This window comes from Ambystoma mexicanum, chromosome 2p (assembly GCF_040938575.1).
Source record: "Ambystoma mexicanum isolate Mex_15411 chromosome 2p, UKY_AmexF1_1, whole genome shotgun sequence".
NCBI lineage: Eukaryota > Metazoa > Chordata > Amphibia > Caudata > Ambystomatidae > Ambystoma > Ambystoma mexicanum.
Window position 1 is genome coordinate 1,072,688,473 of NC_090923.1, and position 25,437 is coordinate 1,072,713,909.

Genomic DNA, 25,437 nt, shown 5'->3' on the forward strand with positions numbered 1-25,437 from the left:
TTGCTCAGTCATCTATGACTTTGCAGCAGGCGAGTGTACAGTTTAATAGGTCTCATCATTGGGGTCACCCTGAGAAACTACCCAGAGGAAAATCCCTTAAAGTGGGGAAGAAGGCTTTTTCTTTAAGCGAGAGTGATCAGAGAAGGCAGTGAGGCCAGTGCTATTATCGCTCCACCTGGTAAGTAGGGAGGACTTTCTCTGAAAGTCAGCGGTACTCACGCAAATGCGGTGGCTCCGGGGACACAGTGTTTCAAGTTCAGGACCCTAGAATTATGAAAACACTCACCCCAGAAGTGGTGATTCCACAGCAGTGGTACCTGGATGTGAAATCAAACGCCATGGAAACAAAGTATTCTGGCCCCCAGTACTCCCATGCAGCAAGCCAGGCCGGATTCACACAATACTGAGAAGTTAACCATTTAGATCCAAAGGAGTGACTCGCACATCAGGAAGAACACTGCCCCAGTTCCATTATGGCAGCCTCAGAGGAAACCTCAACCACAGACCAGAATTAAAAATGGCAGCCCAGCTAAATATAGACTTGGGCCAAACCCCATAGCTCCCACCTCAGTGCACAGGCGAGCTAGTCAATCAGAGCCCCTATTTTTTTCAACATGCACATGAGCAGACCCTTACGTTAAGGCCAGCCCTGAGGGAGTAGGGAACTCTCTAATAAAATGGACAACCTCAGTTGCCAACAGTGAGTAGCAGAAGCAAGAGGCTCAACTTTTGCGAAGAATGGACGCATAAGAGCTGTGGGGTAAGCAAAGGCTGGAAAGATGGAAGGGGCTGCACAGGTGGTGGTAGTGGAGAGCTGAAGGAAGTGTTTACATCTAGGGTGGAGGCCGAGTAAAAGGAGGTGCTAGTAGTTGGAGATTCGGCAGGGCGTACTTACATAAAGGTTAGAATGTGAAGGGAAGGTGCATGTAGTCTCTGGAGGGACCCAGCAGGAGGTAGTTACTACAAGGGCAGAGAGCGAAGGGAAGGAAGTGGTAGTATCAGTGGGAGCCCAGGAGGAGTTTAAACCATCAAGGGCTGAGGAAGAACAGAAGATGTAAAACAGATATAAGAAAGTTCTGCAAGTCCTAATAACACCACGTGGGGAGAGCACATTGAAGGAGGTGGTGGTAGTAGGAGCAGAGCAGGAAGATAAGAGAAGACCATAAGTGAAAACTTGAGATAAGGAGGAGAAAGAAATACACAAAGCAAAGAGGGGGCTGAAGAGGGTGGCAGCAGGAACAGCTGAGGCAGAGACAGGTACGGTTGGAGTAGGAAGGGAGAACCTCAAACCCAAGATACAGAGTGTTGGAAAGGAGAAGCAACGAGGAGGAGGGGGATTTTAAGATAAAGGGGTAGTATCTTCCCCAGGGTTGGAGAGTGACACAAACCTAGTCACCTAATCCAAAGAGAGTAGCATAGGGGGGTAGGTAGAAAGACCAGGATATCAAAAACCAGTCATTAGATTGCAAGTATAGGAAGGTTCCAGCAGGCCAGGTTGGCCCTAGACGGGATCAGATGGTGGGCGGAGGAACATTTTGGGGACAGGGAGGTTACATGCAGTTTAGAGAAGGGGGAGGCAAGAAGACTAGCGTATTGTGCAGTCCAGCAAGTCGGCCCCTCTCTTGTTCTCCAAGCTAACAAAAGCAAAGGAACCAACTTCTAGCAGGACTTGGTGTCAGAGATAGACTTGGGGCATGGAGTCCCTGGAAAGCTCGCAACTAGACAGGGGAAAATAAGATGGTTTGGAGAACTCACAAACCTGCGCTGGCAGAAAAGGGGATGTGAGGGAACTTCTCAAAGAGTGCAAAGACTCGCACATTGGCTCTGACAGCCCGACGGCTAAGTAACCTATCATATACTGCTCATGGCCTGTAAGAATGTCATTGTATTTTCCCTTGTTCCCTCTCTTGCCTTGAAGCGCTTTGAAACACACTGTGTATAGGCGCTATTTAAATAAACTATCATATCATATCACTGAAGAGAACTTTTCTTTAGGAAAAAGACCATCTGACTATTTTTAATATATCCTTCGGGAAGCTCCCTCTTACTGTTCAGTTAGACCCAATTGTATATAATCTCTAATAAACAGAATACTACCTCAAGAGTACTTTTTCTTGGTGTTATTTTGAACCCAGGTCTCGTGCGACAGCCCATGTATATGTTGAAAAGGAGGTGTAAAATGTCTGCAAGTTGTTTTGGGGAGGTTGGAACTGAATGTGCAGCCATGTGATTTGTGTTCAATCAGTGAGTAAAGTCCTCATCCAGTGTAGCATTCTCCCCATCAATGATCACTGCTTGACAGAGTCTGATGTTAGAGTCTGCAGTGATTTTAAGGTCTTCCAAAATGCATATTAGTGCAGTCTCGTGTCCCCTCTTAAGTGCGAAACCTACTTGTTCATGTTCTACGATGGTGTCAGGCTCTACGTGATCTAGGATTTGGCTCCGTACATAGTTTCCCACCATTTTAGCTGGGTATGGAATGTTGGAGTGGTCAGTGGTTTGTGGGCCATGAGCTGATTACAAAGGTTGTGCAGCTATTAATCGTTCTGTAAATCTGCTTAGCTCTAGCCATAAGGAATTCGTCTGATTGTGCAAGAGCGCGCCATGCTAACAGAGCACCTAGCTCCGCTAAAGTAATAGTTGTGGAAAAGATTAATCCAGTTGCAGATACTGATTAATCTAGCTGTAAACAAATCTATCTGTGCATAGGATGAATCTCTAGCTCTGCAATAATTGGAACTAGTCGTATAGCAAATTACTTCAGTTGTGCCAGATGCAATGCATTTGGCTCAACAAACACTGTTGCTCTGCATACAGTTGATCAAACTATACTCTAGATGTGTCATAATCCAACTAGGGGGGCAACATATTAATGCAGCTGTGCAATGATAATGAATCTGGCTGCAATAGCCAGTCTAGACGGGAGTGAGAGTTAACTGATTCAACTTTAATGGACAACTATCTGCAAAATGTAATCTAGGTCGATAATCAATCCAGCTGTGCATAGAATTCAACAAGTTGCAAAAAAAATTGATTTAGCTTAAAATAATAAATGAACCTAGATACACAATGCACAATAAGCTATTTGCCAAATGACTTTATTTAGCTTATTTTAATGTTGCAAAACGAGTTAGTCTGGTTTGAAGATGAAACAATCTACACAATGAAATAATCTCTGCAAAAATCAATTTAGTTGTACGTGAAAAATGAATCTGGTTGCAAAATGAATCTGAGTGCGTCAGTCAAATTAGCTATGCATCAATTATTCTGGTTATATATTGAAATACATCTGGTTTAACAGTGGAGTGATCTAGCCATCAAATGAAATGAAACTAGCTGTGCACAAAATGTATCTGTCTACACAAAGAGTTAATTTGTCTATGCAATGTCTATGCATTCTGGCCATCCATGATCTCCGCGGAAGTGCTGAAACTACCAGAGAGTGATCACGATCTCTCATTGTCAATTCTGAATAGAATAAGGGACATCAAATAGTTTTCCTTTTGTTTCCAAGCCTCAAGTGTACATTATACATAAATTGGCGCACAGACATAGTTAGTATGACCAGTAATCTAGAGATAGTAAAAATAATCCCTTTAAATTGGTGAAAAACATCCCCACAGGAATACTGATGAGAACGTAATGGTAAGGCATGAATATAAGAATTTGATCCAAGAAATGAAGACATGCTTCATGAATCAAAACTGGGAGGCCTGGATATTAGCATTGATAAATTAAATGATTCACATTTTTGTAGGAAATTAGTAAACAGGGTTATAAGAGCAATTGTGCATTCCAGAACAATGGTGTGGCAGGGTCAAATTGGCATCAATACTTTGGAAATGTATATTGTGAACAGAGACACTTTCAAATATTTGAGTTTTGTACACAACTAACCTTGGTAGGATCAACCATTTTATATTTTCCACTATCTGCCCCCGGCCAGGCGTTGCTTTGGGTCAGTCTGGTTAAATGGAAAAGAAAGAAAAAAGAAAGCGCACGTTTCTAATATGTTTCATTTGACAATGCTTGTGGGTAGTTTTTAATGGCTCTGGTGGTTATCCAAGTTGAGGCAGTATAATTTTCCCGGCCGTGCAACACATTCCTTTTGTTTCCCCATTAAATTTTAGAGCCTTGCAATAAGGACACACTTCAGTCATGGGGCCGATGAGACCACGCCGGCTCAAACTATAATCCTCAGCTGGGTTGTACCGGAATTCAAGGCGATTGTAATTGCGTGATTGCTGAGCACAGAGTTGTGTTTGACGCTGACCTGCTGTTTCACGTTGACGTCTTTCAGCCACTCTCAGCCTGTCATGTTCATTCTGTTGAGAACGAAGCAGATCTGAAGCTGCAGAACGCGATCGCTGTGCTCGCAAACGTGCATCCTAAAGTCTGGCTGCACGTCGCTCTGCTGCTTCCTCGGCACGTATTTGAGTCATTCCAAATCGGAAACATTGAAATGGAATCGTAAAGTATCGTGTGTTGATTTTATGTCCAACAGATGGTGCTGTTTTGCAGTAAAATGTTCAGTATAGCGTGTGTTGCTTTTATGTCTAACAGATGCCGCTGTTTTCGAATGCAATGTTGTGTCAAAATGTCAAAGCAATTGGTGAAGAACTTTCGGAGATTTAAGATTTTGAACTAACAAACATTTACATTTTTATTTATATAGAAGATTGAAGGAGTGAAATTAGCCATGCGCTTACAAGTGCCTTTGCCCATATGAGATTCCTTTCCATATTTTTAAGATGAAGAGGTGATTTGGGCACCATATATAAGAACATTATTTAACACTCCTGCCTCAATAAAGTTCTCTGCTCGTGACAGAATGCAGAGATTGGCTCAATACATAGCAGCGTTATCCAACTATTGACCTTCTAGACAAAGTGGGAAAGATTTACGGGAAAAATGTATTAAAGAGATTAGGGGACTGGGTAAGCTTGCTTAATATATGTAACCTGCAGACTGGATTTCAAAAGGAAATTGGAACAATAGATACAAGTTTTACATTTTTATTGATTGTGAAATTTGTAATACTCATAAAGTTGAATCTTTAAATGTGTTGTGTCGATCTTAGGGTCGCATTTGACTCAGTGCAGGACAGATTATATGGCATGTGTCGCAAGAATTAATTGTCCCAGATACACTTCTGAGGGCAATTAAGGTCCTATACCTCGTTAATATTGCAGTCATTCGCTATGCAGTTTTCTCAATTGAAAAAGGGGTAAGACAGGGTTGCGTTCTGGCCCTGGTTTTATTTAATCAGTTTATTAACGATTTTGATGCAAACATTTCAAACGTACCTCTGGATGCACCTGTTTTAAATGGTTCTACTACAAGCATTCTATTCGCTGACAATTCCAGCGCCCCACACACTATCAAGCTTAAAAGAGCAATTGTTGTTTTCAGACTTATGTTCTTCCAATGGCCTCAAAGTAAATTATTCTGCAACAAAAGTAATGCTATGTTCTGGAGGAAAAAGGAAAGAAAAATTTGTAAAACTAGCAATCAATGATTTTAATATTGAGGAAAGGCCTTTTTACGATTATTAAGGTATTAGACTTAATAAAAGGGCTTCTTGGCAGGACCAAATGTCATCAAATTAAATAGGATTTTAACGAAGAATTCAACTGCCTTTCTAAAGCTTGCATGAGAATAGGGAGGGCGGGCGGTCCAACCAGCACTGAAAGTATATGAGGCAGACGCCAGACAAGCATGCATTTATGTTGCCGACATATGGGGCTGCATGAAATGTAATTCATTGATCCAAATTGAAAATATGTTCTTACTAAAGCTACTGGGACTCCCAAAAAGGACTTCAAATTTTATGTATTTCTATTTTTCTTTTAATTTATAGGAGCGCACTTAACCCAGAGGCGTCTAGACGCTAGTTACAAGGATAACACATGTATACAGGAAAGGTTACACTTATCCCCTGCATTCTACTCATTATATAAGTTATCCCTAGCTAGTGGAATAGTCGTAGCCAGGTGATGGTGGGCACTAGTTGAACAGGTAAGTCTTTAGCTATTTCTGGAACAGCCTGTGCGAGGGTCAGCAGGAGGGTTCAGCTTTCAGGGATGGGGGCGAGAGTTCCAAAGTATGGCTGCATTGACAGGAAAGCTGGAGTCTCCATCTTTAGTGTGCTTGAACCTGGGGATTGCCAGGCGGTTGAAATAGGCATCGCGCACCGGTCTGGTGGTGGTCAGACAGGAAATCCTCTGGGGCAGGTAGCTGGGGCAGTGTCAGAGAGGTATCGATGTGCGATGGTGATTATTTTTAACATTATTCTTTCTCTGAAAGGTAGCCAATGTGCCCTTTTTCTTGCTGCTGAGACATGGCTGTGTTTGTTGAGGCCAAGGGCAGCCCAGAGGGCATTGTTTTGGATTGCAGCTTGTTTAGGTTTTTCTTAGAGGTGCCCCTGAGGAGCGAGTCACAGTAGTCAGCCTGGCACCAATTAGTGAGCGAGCAATACATAGGCAGTTGTTGGAAAGGAAGGGGCTGATGGCATTAATGACTTTTGTTGCGTATGCTGCTGTTAGGGAGAATGAACATTTTAATTTCAGTGATAATGTACTCCCACCTTAGAGACCCCAGTTCTTTTGCTGGACTTAGGACTTTTTAATTTTAACTCCTGAGTGAGTAGGACCTGTTTCTCACTCTCTCATGTGTTTTTCCCTGATTTGGATTTTGTGTTTTCTCTGTTTTCAGAGTCTGACAAACTCCATAGGCATTTGCTTTTTGTAGGGTGACACACAACACCTTTAGTGCAGTGTCACTGAGAAATCCTTTAGATTTCTCTTAAGGTTTAAACAACTTTTGTTGGGTGAACTATAGTTACCAAGAATAGTAAGATGTAATATATCTTACTTACCTTTTCTCTTTGTAGGGCTAGCACACACCATGTTATGTGGAGTAGCGGGGGGTTACTTAGTAGCCCCTTACCCGACTTTCTCATGTAACATTTTTTGTTACCCTCACTACTTTAAATGGCTGGTGGCAGTGGTTTACTTTTGCTGATTACATAGAAATGTCTTCTTTTCAGTGTTGGAGATTTGGGTCCGTCTAAGGTGAGCTTTAGGCTCTTTCAGGTAGATAGTGGAGCCTGTTCATTAGCCTGCAGACTATGACCTGGATTTAAGCATCCAAGGTTGGCTTGCCCTGAAGAGCCAGTGTAGTGGAGTGGGACTGGCTTGTGACGAGGCAATGTCACAGACCCCTGCCATGTATCATGGAGCAGCGTAAGGTGACCAGGGTATCCCATCTATACTGCCCCCAGGTCCGGCATCCACTGGCTGCCTCAGTCACCTTCCTAGTGCTTCCCAGAGTCAGGCAGAGGACCTTATCACAACCTACATTAGAACATTGAAATGTTCTTGCATATTAAAAGCAGCAGCGGCTCTAATCTCTGATAAGGACCTTTGCCTGCACATGTCCTTTGCCTTTATCGCTCAACTGCCAAACTGCATAGCCACTGCGGTTAAGGAGTTCCGCAGTTGAGTGGAATTGGGGAAGGCCAGGCTGATGGGAAACAGCTTCCCTTTGCCTCCTGCTGCCGCTCCTTTGTTTGCAACTAGGATCCAGGTACAGCAGCGGCCACGGAGAGCGGAGGTCGAATCCTGCTCACCCCTGCCATCATTTCAGCCCCAGGCAATGCTAATGGTGGACAGAAGAGAAGGGCAAATGCTGGAGTGACAGCCAGGGAGAGACGGTTTCCATCACCACCATTCCCTCCACCAAGGGCCCCGGCAGCAGCACTCAGAAGACCTGAAACCAGGGAGTGGGATCCCTTCTCTTCGATGTTTTCACTTAAATACCTGGCCCATGCCTCAGTGGTAATACCAATAAAACCGTTGGATTTGTGTAAATAATTACACAAAAAAGTTGGTAAATTAAATGTGGTATATAACTGTGTGATATTTAAATAGCAAGGTTGTCTTTAGAAGGGTAAGCATTTCAATCGTAAACTTGGTTGAACTGGAAGAGTTGAACTTGAGCATGCATTAAATGAAATATAAAAGTGACTTTTCTCTATAAAAATAAAAGTGAGAGCCTTTTTCCATGTTTTAGCTTTCACTGGGGTGCATTACAATGAATATTGCGCTTCACGTAGAAGGTGCAGTGAAAGAGATCTTGCTGGGAAATGTAACCGATGTTTCATGAATCCAGAGAAAGCTTTCTTGAATGTTTGGAAGGAAGTCAGTATCACTAGTTATTGACTGCATTCTGGTTGGCGGAGAGAAAGTCGGTAATGGTCTCCATGCCAAAAAACAGCTATAGCAGGATTGCCTACCCTACTATACCATATCTTGGCGTCATTGTCATTACGCTTAGTGCGGCTGGTGGAAGAGGGAGAGGGGGGGCCTGAACTCCGGCTCTTCGCAGTGGGTTTACTATAAGGACATTTCTTGGATGAATCTTTTAGTAGTGCAAGTTTGCCTTCCAGCAGACCTTGTGAGAACTTGACATTTGCACTTACCTTTACCTTTGCAGTGGCCTTTGGCTTGTGACCTCTACATTTTGGAAGCAATCCATTATCCCATAATAAAGCCTGCTAGAATGACCTCTAACTCTTTGCTAGAACATCCTCTCTGGCCTGTCTAACCACGCCCAGATGATATTTTTATTCCCCCAATGAAACACCAATATGTGAGGCTTTTAAACCTCTCTCTGGTGCTGCACGTCTACTTCTATTATTTGCCGCACTTTTTGATGGCTGTTTCAATATAGCCAATATAGCCAACATGATACTGCCATGGATTGGCATGCTGACTGAATTCATCTGCCGTGATATCAAAGTACACGCTGAATTCCATATGATTGATGGTTGGAATTACTCTCTGGTTTGGCATGAAAGTGGACACTCTGCAACAGGAACTTTGTACATTTGGAATTTGATCCTGAAACAACCAAAGAGACGATTGACTGGAAGAAGACCAAGGAAGTTTGGAGGCAACAACATTTGGAATTTGATCCTGAAACAACCAAAGAGACGATTGACTGGAAGAAGACCAAGGAAGTTTGGAGGCAACAACGTTTGGGGACAACTTGAAACTGGCGGCAAAACTATGCCTTGTTCCTGACCAGAAGGTACCACGCGTGGTGCTCCTTTTCCTTGATCAAGCAAGGACAGCTGGATACATTCATCAGGAAAACGGTATCGTGACTTGCTTGTGCTGCTGGACCTCTGCACCCAAGCACCACATCCTTCAGACATCTCGGCATGGTTATTGCCTCTACTGGACCCTTCATTAGTGGACTCACCTGTGGGAGATCACCTTTGGCATGTCCTGCTGAACCCCTGGCTAGATCACTATTGCTAAATCATCACTCTCAAGTTGCCGCATTGCCGCTCATCCACCTGCAGCTCCCCAGAGGGTCCCTCTGATCTCTTCTCTGCTCTCACGTCCATTCCTCTGAGTTTTGGGGTCTTCCTTTGCTGAGCTTTCTCATCTAGTTGTTAACTAGAAACATCCCTGCTGCTGCAAGGGCTCCACTCTGCTGGCTCGCCACAGGAAGTACTCCATCATCACCTCTCCAATTGAATCTTCCATTAGGGGTCCTCTGGCTCACCCGTGGGGGTTTGCTCTGTTCTTTTGTGCCAATGAGGCTATGTGTTGGACTAGTCCATCCAGAACTGAAGTTGGACCTTCCCTACTGCTGGCGTCACTCCTTGCCCCTGAAATTGCCTGTCCTGGAGAATGAATGCAACCCTTGAACTGGACTCCATCTGGTGGGTCCTCTTATTTTCCTGGTTGTCTTCTTTGGGTATGAATTGCTTGCAGGGCTCTGCATACAGGCCGTGTACTTACCTCCAAAGGTTAACATTGGCACCTAGGTTGCTCTATGCCAAAAGATTTAACATTGGGACTCGGGGGGGCACTTCTATTTCGGAGGCCTCTTCCAAAGTCTAGTTTGACATCTGGAACTTATGTGGACATTCAGTCCATTGAGACCATTTTCTGTACTTTCCAGCATATTCTTAAAGGTTATGTTTACTGGCCAAAATACTTTTGTAGTTATTTCATAGTCACAGCTTTATTAAAATAATCTATTGTTACAGATTTATTGTGCAACCATCCCTTAAGGTGCAATAATCAAAAGTATTAACTGTATCTGTAAACTAGCTTATATCTTCTGGAGAGTTGGCTGATCTGGCCACACTTGGGGAGTCATGAACTCAAAACACCCTGTAAACCAAGTAGGTTGATTTTTCGTGGCTGTAAAGACAAGGCCTAAGAAACAAATCTCCATGACAGTTTTGGTTTAGTGACATTTGGTGGAGCAAAAACTAGTATGGATAGTGGTTGATGACGTACGAGTACATATCCACCTTGCTGATCTGTCATTAGTCCCTCCTTTTGTATGTTTATAGTAGTGTGATTTGCTAGAAAGCAAACATTCTATATGTGCCTCAGTTTCGACTAGTTGCCTCTGCTCTTACAACGTGGGCTGTGTTTTGTTATCGTTTGATTGGTGGGAAATGTACTGCTGTCCTTTAGTCATGGCAGATAGTTTATTGTGGTGGCATTTGAGGCTGTATGTGATGTACGAGAGCCAAAACATACTGGCTTTGACAATGCGCGTTTTACCCAAGCCTACATGTGGAGGTATTGCAGATCTCCAGCTGCTTCCATCACCCCCACCTGGCAAGCCTCCAACTTTTGAATCTTCTATTTTCTTAAATAAGTTGCCATGGACATGGGCAGCTAAAAATGGCCATACAGGTATACTGTCCATTTCTACGCTCTGTCGTGTGATAAGGTAGTCAAACAACTAGTAGAATGGTGAACTGCATTTTGCTCGTTTTTACACTTTCAGCGGGTCATATTTTTTTGAATTAATCATCCATATTGCAAATAATGTGGGCACAAACATTATGAAGGAGACATGGAAAACACCACCAAAAGGAAGAAATCCATCTTTATGTTCCTCATGTTCTTCTGCAATTAGGGACATTAGCATACAGGTCCCAGTCTAATGTTTTATTTTAGGTAGGTAGGTATATAGCAAGTCTTATAAAGCACGATAAAACCACCTCGAAGTGGCATCAGGGTGCTCTCGTGAGCCAATCAAAAATGAACACAACCTTCCGAGCAGTCAAAAAAGCCCTAGAGCTTCATAGAGTCGAGCTTGGAAAGAGCAGAATCTTCATCTGGCCTCTAACGTCGAGATGGTTTGCTGTGCCCGAAGACATGCCGGTAACACAGTCCAATGTTTAGGCCCAAGTACTTGAGAGGATCGCCCTCCCCAGTGTTGATATTTGTATTTTGGAATTGCCAAAAGGTTGGCAGATGTCGATCTCAGTTTCCTGCCAGGGACATACCGTAAAAGGTGACTATGCAGAACTATTGGGCCTTTATGACGAAAAGCTTTATAGACCATGCATAGGGTTTTAAATTCAATCTGTTCAGAAGCAGGCAACCTGTGTAGAGAAAAGAAAATAGGATCATGCTTATGCAAATTAAATAATAGTCTTGGGGCCGGGTTTTGAATCTTTTGGAGTTTAGAAAGATTTGTCCTGGATATACCAAGATAAATTGAATTACAGTAATCCAGGCGGCTGGATTTAATAGCATTCTTGAGTTGGATTTCTGCTGAAAAGGTGAAAACATCTAAAAACCTTCTTAGTGATTTGAATTGAAAAAGCAACTACCTTTGAGCTTATTTATTTGGATATGCATATTCAGCTCAATGTCAAACTAATGCTGAGGTTGTAAACTAATTTTTATGGTGGCAGCAAGGCCCCAAGAGAGGCTGGAAAAAAATGATTAATCTCTATTGAGCCAGAGGGAAAGAAATTGGGTGAGGTTATGTCCCGAGCCAAACAGCTGGAACAGAACAAGACCGCCATTTTTTGTGCCTTCAGTTGTAGTAATCTGTTCAGAGACATCGAAAACCAGAGTTGTTCCATACATGTTTTAAAAAGACCCATTGAAATGATTTTTCCCTGAACTGAGGATAATCTGAGTGTCGTCAGCATAAATAAAAATAACAGCTCAAAACCATCAATTAAACCCGCCAAAGGCTGCATGTACAGATTGACTCAAAGGGCTCAAAGAAGACTCCATGTGGTTCACCACAGACAAGAGGCCTTTGATGTGATTGTAGCCTTTTGGCAGACAGCACTACATAAGGGGGTGATGTATGCTCCTCCCTTTATTCCTGACGCAGACCCCAATATTGCCCCAGACAAAGGCACTTATCTCATTGCCAATATTATGAAAAAATTGCCACAGTCAAAAACCTTTAAGGTCAACCTATTGCAGAATTGAAATGTTTGGCAAAACCCTAACCTTTACCAGAGATTAGTGCAAAGTGCAGTGGTTCTGCTCATGGCATTGGGAGATAGTGCATTCTGTAATGTGACAACCAATTCCAGTCCTCAGAATGTAGGACCTTTTTTAGGACACGCCAAGAAATTCATTTCTGGTGACTGGTATTTCCGAGAGCAGAGGATTGTCCAGCCGTCACTTTGCGCCATTAGAAAAGTGGTCTCTTTTACAGCAGGACTCTGCACTGCTGGAGGTGTGTAGTTTTAGGCTGATTACCTTGAACGTGGGCCATCTACCACTGGATCCTTAGTTTTGCCAGGTGGAAACTCCCCTTGCAGATAGTACCTGCCTGCATGGACCTTCACTGGGTGGCACATGAATTTGCTAGCCTTGCCCTATAGCCCGAGTGCTTTTCACAGTGCACTTTATACACAATACTGGTATGTGCTATTTCTGCACCATTGTCTAGAAAAGGGATTTTGTCTGTCCACAATATGTCGTCACTTCTGTCTAAGAAAATCATTTGTGTTGGTGCACATTCTGCACCATTGCCTACCACAGGGCTTTTGTCCGTTCACACTATTTCTGCGCCATTGTTTGGAAAAGGGCTTGTCTACCCATTGTCTACCAGAGGACCTTTGGCAGTACACATTATTTCTGGTCCATTCTCAATCACTGGGCTTTGGTTGCTAGACTCTGAAATCTGCACCATTGTGTAGTAGACAGCCTTTGCCCGGTGCACACTATTTCTACAAAATGGGGATCGCAAAGAGCAATTGCTGGAGAACAAATGTCAAAGTTGTGGGCACGAGAAGAAGCCGAGGGCGATGATGGACACAGGAATCTGGGTTTGCTCAACTTCACTTTTTAAAAGAGCACAACAAGTGATTTCTTCCCACACATCTACCCCCTCCTCCCCGAAAGCAAAACAGACACAGATTCTGAGCCTATCAGAAGATAGCCTACGTACCCACACAGGAGCTTTGATCCTGTGCACCTGGCTCGTAGCCCTGCGGACAGTGGTTTTCAAAGTGCTCCCTGGGCCCCGAAGGTTGTGCAGGCGGCTGTGGGCGGGGGGCAATGGGTGGTGGTGGTGGTGGTCCCTCGGCGTGGGCATCATTGATGACCGAGGCGGAGCGAGGCAGGCAGAGGTATCCTCCATAGTGGTTGATGCACTTCATCTCCCCCTTGCAGGCATCTGGGATCGTCTCGCATTCATTGACATCTAAGGAGGAAAAGGATACTTTGAGGTGTGAGGATCAGTTCCCCAGAACTATCTAAAAGACCACTGGAGACACAGTCACTTTCTGAGTATATGATGCTCAGGTCAACAGTGTGAGAAGGTTCTCTGACAAGAGACACAGCGTTCCAGCTGCGCATGCATGCAGCAGTTATGTGGAATGTGAAATGTTTATATTCTCCCTGAGAATGGGTCACTAGTGTGCATAATCTATCAAAGAATGGCCCTCCTTGAATAACTTAATCTGGACAAAAAAACAAGCATTGGCAATGCCAAACAGTTCTGGCTTTTATGTAGGCATGGGAAATGCATTTGCCAGGCACTGCCGTAGTGGTACTAACTGGCCATCAATGATAGCAGGTGGAAAATGGTGCGAGTCCCTGGACATATGATTGCAGTGCCTGGAAAGTGCCTCATATGTATACACAAGCAGAAACTGTTGGCTTTGCCAGTGACTGCTTTTAACAGGGCTTCGTTGAAGGACACGCATAGCATAGTGCTTATAAATAGAGTGGCTGAAGGCATACCTGTTTTTAAAAAATGGTTACACAGGTGGCGCACTTACAACTCCTGTTAAGCAATTCACTTTCAGAAGATTGCTTTGAAAAGCAATGGAAGGCGCGTTAACCACAAAGTTTTGATGGTACGGGTTGGAACAGCTAGCTCAAAGAAATCCCAGGAGGATGTGTTTTGGGTGGGGATTGGTAGGAAGTGTGTGGGGAAAGTTCATAGTGATTAGCATGTTTTTGGGCTGTCCTTGGGAGGGTAAATAGCCAAACACCTATAATGTGTGTTTCCCTCATATGCCATTTCACCTTCGCTGTACTCCAATCCAATAGTTTCAGTTTATATGTGGTGCAAGCGCCACCTAATAGCCAAAACTAAAAGTCGTTTGCTTAGGGTGCCTCAGGACTTGGGTGGGCCAGGAGCACATTATTTGCTGGGTTGCACCCACCCACATTAGGATTTACATATATGCCTTGCAGTAAAACGAGATGCCCTTTTTAGGACATACCTCCTAAGGACAATTAAATGTGGGGACTCTGAAAAACAACACTGCAGTGCATCGATGTATGTCATGTATGAGGGTGGTAATACGCCAAACCAATGCTCAAAACGTTGGCAAAAAAGACGTTTGGGTAGATTCGGGAGTGGCTTGGAATGCTCTCCACCTGGAATGCTCTCCAGCTAAAATGGAAAGTTGCGTAGAGAGCCTTTTCCTGTTTTCCATGCAAACTAGCCAGTGGGCAATGGCCGCTTGGTCGGAGATTCCAAATCACAGATCATTGGGCAAGTGTTCCTGATTCTCACTCTCTTGAAAGGACAGACCCCTAGAGAAAATGGCAGATTAACAATGTGCCACTGAAGAATGGATTCTTACTCCCTCATTCAAAGTGGGGGTGTAAATCCAGCTGAAAGGTCTGTGCCCGCTAACACTGGCATGTATGCTACCCTATCCATGAGAATTCCATTATTTGTTGATGCAGGTGTAGAAAAGGGTTGGAATCGGGGAGTTCGCAAATTCCTGTGTCTGCTTACACCTCCACCAGAAGAGGTAGCACTGGCATTAAAATGAATTCCTATGGATTCCACCTGCCTTTTAATGGCAGGAGGAATCCATAGGGTTTGAAGCCTGTCTGCACACATCAACTGGGTATCGGTTCCATGTGTTAATTCCGCTGCAGAAATATCGCGATGCAAAATTATCGCCATATTTTTGCGGCAAAATTCACACATGGACCCTGCGGAGGACACCCCTGCAAACCCGCTCCCACATAATATCCCCAACGAAAAATATCACCTATGGTGAACCAAACTGCATATCTACGGCAATATTTTTGTTGGGCATAGTATGTAGGGATACCCTGGGTATCAGGCAATATTATCCCCACCAAACATATCGCTGTATATATGGTCGTCGGGAACAGCCATAGGCAATATTTTTAGTGGGGATAATTTTTGGGGTTATTGGGAGCAAGTGTTGATCCCTTTAAAATAATATGGGGGATGCGGGGGTGTCCCGCACAGGTTCCATGCCTTAATATCGCTGCAAAAGATGGCGATATTTTTGTATGGCGATATTTTTGCGGGGATATTAACACATGGAACCATCCACTGCAGATGCAGGCAGAGACGTTGGCGGTTTCCTGCATAGAGCAGGGGTAGCAGGCGAAATGGAAGCTTTGTGTCCCAGTTCCATCGAGCAAATCCCACCCCACATGTAAAAAAGTAGTTAAACAGTGTGTGTCGCCAGATGGTAACTGGGCTACAGGATATGTAGCACCACAGAGACAATGAGACAGTAGCAACTGAATACAAAACTTTTCCTCTCTCTCTCTCTGGTTCCAGAGGGAATCGGTCTTTTCTGTGACACAAGTGTGAGGAAGAGTAAGCCCTGCACCATACCTTTGCAGTGCTGTGTGACCCTGTCCCATGTATATCCTTCTGTGCATTCCTACAGAGAGAAGAGTACAGAGATGGTTAGTGGTGAGAAAATACAAGATATCTCAAGTCAGTACAGTTCGGCGCTACCAGTAATGGCTGCAGCTAGGATGCAGTGTGACTCCATTACAATCTCTTGAGTTCATACTCATGAAAGTCAGTACTGCTTCCCAAATATACTCCTACGGTACTGGTATGTCCCATGCTATGGAATGGATTTGTGTTATAAGAACATCTCCCTAATAAGAACATCTCTCCACACTACAAGCCGGTCTTCTTCACTGTATCATCTGTACTGGTTTCCACAATCTAGAATCTGGCTGAACAAAGAAAATATATACATTATCTCATGGTGTTGAAAATTCCCTTGATTCCCCTCCTCTCCAGACAACACCAAAGATCTTGTCACTCGGTTAATTTTCTGCCACCGTCAGAGGAAAGGTAACTGGGTCTCGTTTTCTTGCACACCCAAAATTGCCAAACTGCTTCCAATGCCTTGTTAACAATTTACCCAGTGTACCCAGACCCACCTGTAATGGTAAATTGCAATGGTGGCATGGGTCAAAAACTACAGAAATGTGGCTGTTATGTTTCCCAATGCAACCATAACACATCCACCACTGTGCATTGCTCAAGACGCCACACACAACATCACAGATAACATGAACAGCCTCACGGTTCCCACAGGGGGGTGAGGAACAGAAACAGTAGTACCCCAGTCTCTGCACACCAGGAAAACCGGCCTACTAAGGCCTCGGGCCAGGGCCATCATCTGTCTGCAGGAGGTAATGGTCAGGGTCCCAAGAGTCCACCTTCCCATAACAAGGCTCCATTCTGCACCTCCCCCTGACCTGTTCCATAACACAATCATGGACATAATCAATTTGATCCTGGACAGCTCTGGAGCAGAAGTAAGACAATGTTGAGAGCAGAGCATTCACTCCATTGGCCCTGCATTTTTTCCATGCCACAGGCTCGGTTATCAATGAAAAAGCCATACAGGAGAAGAGTGACCTGAAAAGGCACAGAGCGGCTTGCAGGGCCTAGGAGTTCTGCCTGCACTCAATATGGCTGCTGGGCCATTTGAAACCTCTGCAGTGTAGGGGGAGCTAAACCAGATTACCCCTCTAGGACTTCAAAGCAACCAAAACAGCTAAAAGGCTGCTAAAGAGGGTAAAACAAATACAAAACCTTGTTTGGGACACTTGACCACACAAATACATATAAAGATGTTTGTGAAACAAGTGCAAGTTTGACAGTTATGAGGAACCATCAGAGTGAGATCTCGGGAGGCAGAAGAAAGCACTCAGAGTTTGCTTCAGAGGGGCGAGAGAGGCCCAAGCGAGCCAAGGGGCCCAAGAGAGCTGAGGGACTGAAAAGGCCTGAGACACCCAAAAAGTCTGGTAGAGCTAAGGCCTGACAGAACGAGAAGATAGATCTGAGAAGCCAAGAGGAATTGAGTGTTATGAGGCTCAATAGACACAGGGAGCCATGTCTGAAAAGTCCAGTGGACCTTGAGGAGCAGAACACCTGGGGAAATTTTCCCAGGAGGGCGACAAAACCAGAGGTTGAGAACATCTGCTGCTGGCTGCGAGAGAGCATGGCACTGTGGATGTGTCTCTATTGCTCAGAAAAGAAATGCTCAAATGTATTTTGTTTGTTTTCATATCTCAAATGTTTTACCACAGAATGTGGGGGGAGACCCCTCCCCACTATTCCTCACCATACCATACCATCCACCCAGCCCCACCCCCACCATCATTGCCTGTCCCCAACACACCATCTAAATGTTGGGGCTAAAATCTGAGAAAAAACCCAACAAAATAAATTCAATCAGTTTTTGGTTGCGCGATAGACCCACTACCGGCATTACATGCCCAGGAGCAAAGTGGGCAGCAGGGCACCATATCTTTGCAGCTGTGGCAGCATGAGCAGGGTACTATATTACTAGAAGAGCAAGCAGGGTGCGATCTCCCTAGTAGCAGAGCCATCTGGGCACTATATCTTAAAACTCTCAGGCAGAGTAAGCTGAGCACTACGCTCCTTGGCCCTGAAAGTGAGTTTGACCCAATATTCCATTGTATGGAGCTTGCCTCTGAATCTCTTGGAGTGCACTGTGCACTATATACATGGGAGATACATATATTTAGCATGCAGTGGTGCAACCCCCATGGATAAAGTGCCCTGTTCACACCCAGGGATATGCGTGCTGGATGCCAAATCCCTCAGACTGCCTTTAGATGGTCAAGAAGACTGCCAGTTAAACAGAGACACAGAGGGAGACCAGGATGGAGACGCCATGGGGCACTGTAGTTTATTCCTTTCTTGCACCTTTTGTTTAGACTCAGAGAGTAGAAGATCATTTTCAGTAGTAGAACACCTTGGGTCTTTAGAGCACTCTCATTAGCTATCCTGACAAGAATAAAGTCTTTTGAAACTCATCATTGTGTTATATGTTCTGTTAGACCACCACATGAAATGGGCACAAAACAATGCTCAAATGAAATGCAAAGATTATTGTCATAAGGCTATTTCCCAAGTCAGTTAGCCCAACCTGTGACGTCATGGCAGTGGTTGAGTTATAGTTGCCTTTGTTACTCAAACTGACAAATATATGTGTATTTTTGTGATTAGCACTACTATCTTTATATCCCTTCAACTAAGGTTTTTTCCAGTGAATAAATATGAATGTGTCTCTTTACTAAACATTCTACCATACCCACAATATATTTCCTTCCTAAAATCCATAAAAGTTTGACCGGACTGCCGGGAAGGCCGATTGTTACACTCATTGGCTCCCTCTTGGAAAATATGTCGAAGTTTGTGGATGAAGTGCTTTTCCCCTTTGTATCTTCACTTCTATCCTACCTTAGGGACACCACAGATTTTATATCTAAGATAGATGAACTCCCCTGGGAACCAATCTACCTCCTACCAACTATGGATGTGATATCTCTCTACTTCCATTCAGCATGAGTTTGGTAAGAAAAGCGTGTGAATATTTCCTTAACACTAGGTCACTTAACTACCTTAGACACACCAAAATGATTCTCGGTATGATTGACCTTTGTGTCAAGAACAACTCATTTCTATTCAACAATGGGTTTTTAGACAAATACAAGGGATGGCAATGGGCACCACATTTGCCCTGATTTATGCCAATCTAACTATGGGGTACTGGGAAAAATTGAGGTCTGGTCCGAAAATAATGAAGCACACACTGACAACATTGTGCTGTGGCTAAGTTACATTGTTCATCATCTGGAAAGGGAGTGAGAAAGGATGGGTCGACTTTGTAAAATTGCTCAACAACAATGTATGCAATCACAAATTCACAAAGACTCATAGTTCTAATTCTATAGTCTTTCTGGGCATAAATGTGAAAATACTCGACCAACAAGTAATATGTGAACTATATAGGAAACCAACGGGTTCTAACATGCCACTCCATGCCACCAGTGGCCTTCCCAAAAACCTCAAATGGAGCATCCCCTATGGGGTGTTTATCAGACTACATAGAAATTGTTCTACTCTTGAAGCCTTTGACAAAGCGAGTAAAACCACTGCATGGTGCTTTCAATGACAGGTGTATCCAAAGAGGATTATTGAACGTGCCTATATTAAAGCATGATCACAGGACAGACATACCCTACTCACAGAACAATTAGAAGATAAAACTAAGAATACCAATAAAGACACCACAAGGGTCATTTTAACATTTGGCACACATGCTAAATCCATTCGATATAACCTCAAGAACTATTGGAAGGTCTTAAGGGCTGATATAGACTTATGTAGTATACTAAATGAGTATCCGGACATCAGCTTTTGGAAAAGCTGTTCCTTCGGAGATACTGGGGTAATCGTGTTTCTGATGCTTGTATCTGCTTAGATTCACATGCTATGCACAGGCCGACATCTAGTGGAAGCTGCTTAGTATTACAGTTGTTGTTTTCAAAACTCGGTAAGGGACGTCGACAGGGCATGCCAGTAATATTATCCCTAGTGTGACATCCACTGTACCCATGGTGCTTCACGCTTCGAGGTCCCTAAGATTGTTTTGTTTGTTTTGTTACTGACATGAGGTAGCATGAAGTGTATCGTGAGTACAGGTGTATCCAAGCAGATAAATATCAGAAGAGCTCATAAAACATCTATGCGCCTTCTCTCAGGGGAGGAAGCGTGGGCACGTGTGAATCTAAGCAGATACAAGCATCAAAAATACAATTACGGTGAGTAATATATCCCTTCTGAGGCTTGTGGAATCTGCTTAGATCACATGCTATGCATAGACTAGCAAGCAGTGTTAGGAGAAGGTGGGGGGTTGTGAGAAGGAGCAGCGGCAAACAGATGTTTTAGAACCGCTTGTCCCACCTGTGTATCTGCTTTGGAATGGGTGTCACTGCAGTAGTGCTGAGTGAAAGTGTGTACTGAGCTCCATGTAGCTGCTTTGCAAATGCTGTCTAAGGGGACATTTGCGATAAAGGCCAAAGTAGCTCCTGTGCTCTTTGTGGAGTCAGCAATTGGTGTCAAGGGCAGTGTCTTGTTGGTAGTGAATAGCACAGTTGTATGCATCTGACTATCCATCTGGAGATGGCATTCTTGGAAATGCGGTCTTCCTCTCTGCCTGGTGCTACAGAGACAAACAGCTGATCTGTTTTCCTTAGCGGTCTGGTATTGTTTACCTAGTAAAGGACCGCCCTCCTAACATCCAATGTGTGGAGTTTTACCTTAGCTAGTTGGATTCTGGAAGAAGGTTGGTAGCTGAATGGATTGGTTCACGTGGAATTCGGAAATTAATTTAGGAGAGAACCTTGGATGAGTATGTAAAACCAATTTGTCTTTATGAATAATAAAGAAAGGGTCCTGCACTGACAATATTTGTAATTCACTGACTCTTCTTATGGAAGTAATAGCTCGTAAGAAGGCAGTCTTGTATGTCAGGTGTTTAAGACTTGACTTATGCATAGTCTCGAATGGTGGCCCCATGAGCTAAGCGAGTACAACATTGAGATCCCAGCCTGGCGGTGGGTTTGAAATTGGAGGATGAAGTTTCTTTACCCTCTCCATGAATGCCTTAATGACTGGAAGTTTCCACCACAATACCTTACGTTGAGAGGTGGTGTACGCAGATAAAGCCACCAGGTGGACCTTTATGGAGTTGAATACTAACCCAGAGTCTAACAAGTGGAGTATATAATTTTGAATGTGGGATTGAGTACATTCCATGGGGTTTATTGACTGGCACCAAATTACAAATCTCTTACACTTGTTGAAATAACAGTGTCTGGTGTATGGTTTTTGTGCCTCCTTGAGGATTTCCATACACTGCTGTGGTAGATTAAGATGACTCTTTGACTTCAGGAGCCATTCTGCCAACTTCATTGATTGTGGTTGAGGGTGCACTGTTATTCCCTCGTGTTGGGTCAATAAGTTTGTCTGACACAGGAGTTTGATGGGATCGCACAACACCGGTTTGCGCAGATGTGGAAACCATGGCTGTCTTGCCTACATGGGAGCAACTAGGATGAGAGTCATTTGTTCTCTGTGAATCTTGTTCACTATCCTGCTCATTAAGGGAGTCGGGGGGAAAAGCGTAACCAAATATCCCTAACCAGTTCATCAATAGGGCCTTCCCCCTGGAGTTTGGTTGGGGTAAACTGGATGCGAAGTCTGGGTATTGCTTGTTTTCTCCTGTAGCGAACACGTCTAGTGTGCGGTAACTCCACTGAGAGAAGATGTGGTCTACGACGCTTGAGTCTAGATGCCACTCGTGTTCTTCTGGTAGGGGATCTCTGCTAAGAGAGTCTGCTAGAGTGCTGAGTACCGCTGGAACGTGTTGGGAGGATAGGGACATCCCCCATTTGAGTGCCCAACTCCATATTTTCTGTGACAGTTTGGACAGACTTGGAGAGTATGTGCCCCCCTGTTTGTTCAGATAGAACATTGCAGTGGTGCTGTCTGTTAGAATTTGCACCGACTGGTTCGTCAGTTGTGCTTCGAATGCTTGAAGCGCTTTGAATACTGCTAGTAGTTCCAGCAGGTTGATGTGGTTGTGTGCCGTGACGTGAGTCCACAGACCATGTGCTGTGTGGTGAAGTGATGCGGGGAGTGATGCGTCTGTTGTAATGATCGCTTGTACTTCCGGGTTGTGGAAGGGTTTTCCCTTTAACAGGTTCTCCTTTGTCCACCAGTGTAGGATTTGAACTAGTGTTGGTGAAATGACCACTAGATCGTCCCACTGGCAGCTTGCCTGACACCACTGTTTCACCAACCACTCCTGCATGGGGCGCATTCGCAGTCCAGGGGTGTGGGACCAGGTATATGCACAACACCATCATGTCTAGTAAACGCATTGCTTTGCGTACGTTTATCTGGCGACCGGCTTGATACTGAGGTATTTGCCAAAGCATGTTTTGAACTCTTTCCATTGATGGAAAGGCCAAGCCTTCCTTTGTGTTTAGGACAGCTCCAAGGAACTGTTTTGTTGTATTTGGACTTGACTTTTTCTCATTTATTGAGAAGCCCAATTGGAAGAGAAGATTTATGGTTCTTTGCGTGTTTTGTTTGCAAAGATGGGGTGATTCCCCTTTGATCAGCCAGTCATCCAGGTAGGAGTACACTGGGATTGCCTACCTGCACAGGAGCGCTGCCACCACCGCCAGTACCTTGGTGAATACCCTTGGAGCAGATGCTATCCCGAAGGGTAGCACCTTGAATTGGTAGTGCTAGTTGGCTATCTTGAAACACAAGAGTTTTCTGTGCGCTGGGAACATTGAAATATGAAAATAAGCATCTTTCATGTCCAATGTTGCCATGTAATCTTCCCGCTTTAGCAGGGGGATTACTTCTTGTAGCGTTGTCATGCAGAATTTTTGTGGCTTTATATAAGTGTTTACAGGGCGTAAGTCTAACACTGGGCGCAATAGTTTGATTATTTTTGGCACAAGGAAGTAGGTTGAATAAATACCCTTGTTTACCTCGTTGGACGGTACAATCTCTATGGCGTCCTTGAGAAGCAGAGCATTGACCTCTTCGAGAAGGATGAGTTGTTCTTCCTTTGTTGTCTTTCTTTGGCACAGGGGATGGTTTGATGGACTTTGTAGGAGCTCCACACAATAACCTCCGACTACTGTCAATAGCACCCACTTGTCCGTGGTTATTCCCTCCCATGCATGGGTGAAGTGTGAAATCCGTCCCCCTACTGGGGAGGCGTGGGAGGAGATCTGTAGCGGACTGTCATTGCTTGGGAGGTGTTCCTCCACCTCTTGACGTGGAGGATCTCCCCTGGCCACGGGATCAGCGCTGGCCTCTCTAGCAACCCTGTGACGCTTGATCTTGGTTGTTAGTCCAGGAAGAATTTTGACCTTGTCCATAACTGGCACCTCTCTGGGAATTTTGGCCACGAAAGTGGCAAAAATTGTTCCCGCCACTTTGGCCAGGTGATTTATTAGTCAGTTGTCCGAGGGACTTGAGGGTGTCGTATTCCTCTTTGGCGGACTTCAGGGCATCCTCTACTGCTTTGCCGAATAAGACTGTTGGTTCCACTGGCATATTAAGTAACGCTGCCTGGGTCTCAAGCTTAAAGCCAGACTGGCGTAGGCAAGCGTGGCACTTGATTATGTTTCCTTCAGTGATAATTTGGGCCGCATTATCTGCAGCGTCGAGGTAATTTTTTAGAATGCAGCTGGAAGTAGCTTTGCCGTCAGCTGCTACTAGGGCTAGTTGAGATTTTAAAGGCTTGGGAGCAGAAGCTATTAGGGTAGTTATTTAATCACATTTATGGCAATTATAACTTGCCAACAGTGTAGAATTGTTGGTATAGAGCTTCTTGCTCTTTTTGTCTGGGGGAGCCTCTGAAGAGGCTAATGGTTTCCCTGCCCTTTCACGGGTAGTTGTGACCATGAGCGAATCCGGCTTAAGCTGGCCCCTGATATAGGGTGGGTCAGATGGCGCTGGACGGAAAATTGCTCTACCTGCGGGTTTACTGCCCGTGTTTGGTTAGGTGTTTCTAAGGAGGGTTGGATCCTTCTTTGGACCGACTGTAAAATTGGGATAAATTAAGTGGCAGCCTTTTTGTCACCCAAAATGTCCTCCACAAAGTCCTTGTCCAGCTGTGTTTCTTCTGTCTGGATACCAAAGTGTTCAGCTGCCTTGATTAACAATTTGTTATGGTGAGGCTGATTATCCACTGGAGAATCGGCCACTGGTGAGTCCTGGTGAATTGGCAAGGCAAGGCTATACACCTCTGCCTCCTCATCCTCATCAGAATAATGATCAGATTGCTGATAGTCTTCATTATCACCTTCGGTGCCTGTATTGACGTCATACAGATCACATCGTATTGGTTGGACTAGTAGTGACTCAGTAGGAGCTCTTTTAGCTGGGGGCTGGGAGCTGGAAACTGAAGGCTGGGAGCTGGAAGAATCAGTAGTAGGAGGTGTAACCTGAAAGTTTTGGTAAGCCTGAGGTTTTTTTTCAAGGAAATTGGCAATAAAGGTAATTCTCGTCATGACCCTGTCTATGTCTTCCGCAGACCATTGGGCTGAAATAGGAATGACACCAGGCTACTGAGGGGCAGGGATTTGTCCTAGGGGTTTAGGATGGCCCTGGGGTGTGGATTGGACCTTGTTCTGTGAAGCTTCAGCCAAAGAGCCCATCTCCTGTGGGACAGAGAGTGTTTTCCTAGAAGGGGTAGAGTTGTCCTTATGAGACTTGTCTTTATGACTAGAACTCTTGGAGGAGTGTTTCTTGGTATGAGTAGCCTTTAGCAGGCTCTCAGGGACATGTTCTTTAACTATGTGAGATAGCCCCGTATTTTGTGACCCTACAGCCAATTTCGACGTATGATGACGATTCTCGGAGGTGGGATGGACCTCAGCCTTGTCTGCTGACGTTTGGCGTTCGGTCGATGATGTTTTAGGGGCAGCGTCCTTTGAATTCTGGGGCTTGTCATGGGGCGATCGGGACCTCGAGTACCCAGAGGATAGGGATTCTGTAGACCGCCCCCTTGATGCCGTACTTGGGCGTTTGATCGACAGCCTTGACTCATCACCCTCGGATGTGTTTTAAATGGTGGGGGTAGTGGAAGTGCTCTTGCCGCCTGGTGTCGTCCCCGTAACAGAGCCGCTGGCCTGTCACTTGGGGTCGGGGGCCTGCACTTGGGAACTTGGCTCTTCCCTGTCTCCCTCGCCGTCCGAAAAGACATCGACGCTGCCTTCACTGGAAGCTCCCTTCACGTCAATGATGGCCTCGGCCTGCATTGCGTGATGGGCCCAGCGCTTGGTTCTTCGGTCTTTAAGAGTCTTAGGTTTGAAGAGCTTGCAGGCTCGACAATGCCCCTCGTCGTGGTTGCGGTTCAGACACAAGTTGCACACTCTGTGCTTGTTGATCCACTGACATTTTTTATCACACTTGGGGCAGAATTTGAATGGTGTTCTATCCATGTTTGGGAAAGGCAGCTAGGCGAGAAAGGGA

General features: G+C 44.6%; 1 protein-coding gene across 1 annotated transcript in view; it reads right to left on the minus strand.

Moving 5' to 3' along the window:
- The window catches only part of EFEMP2 (EGF containing fibulin extracellular matrix protein 2), a 304,335-nt gene that overhangs the window by 205,630 nt on the left and 73,268 nt on the right, over positions 1–25,437 (minus strand). The window contains exons 3-4 of the mRNA XM_069645012.1: positions 15,925–15,973; positions 13,249–13,503 (exon numbers count right to left, since the gene is read on the minus strand). Coding sequence (XP_069501113.1) covers positions 13,249–13,503; positions 15,925–15,973 — 304 coding nt within the window. The remainder of the gene's footprint in view (positions 1–13,248; positions 13,504–15,924; positions 15,974–25,437) is intronic.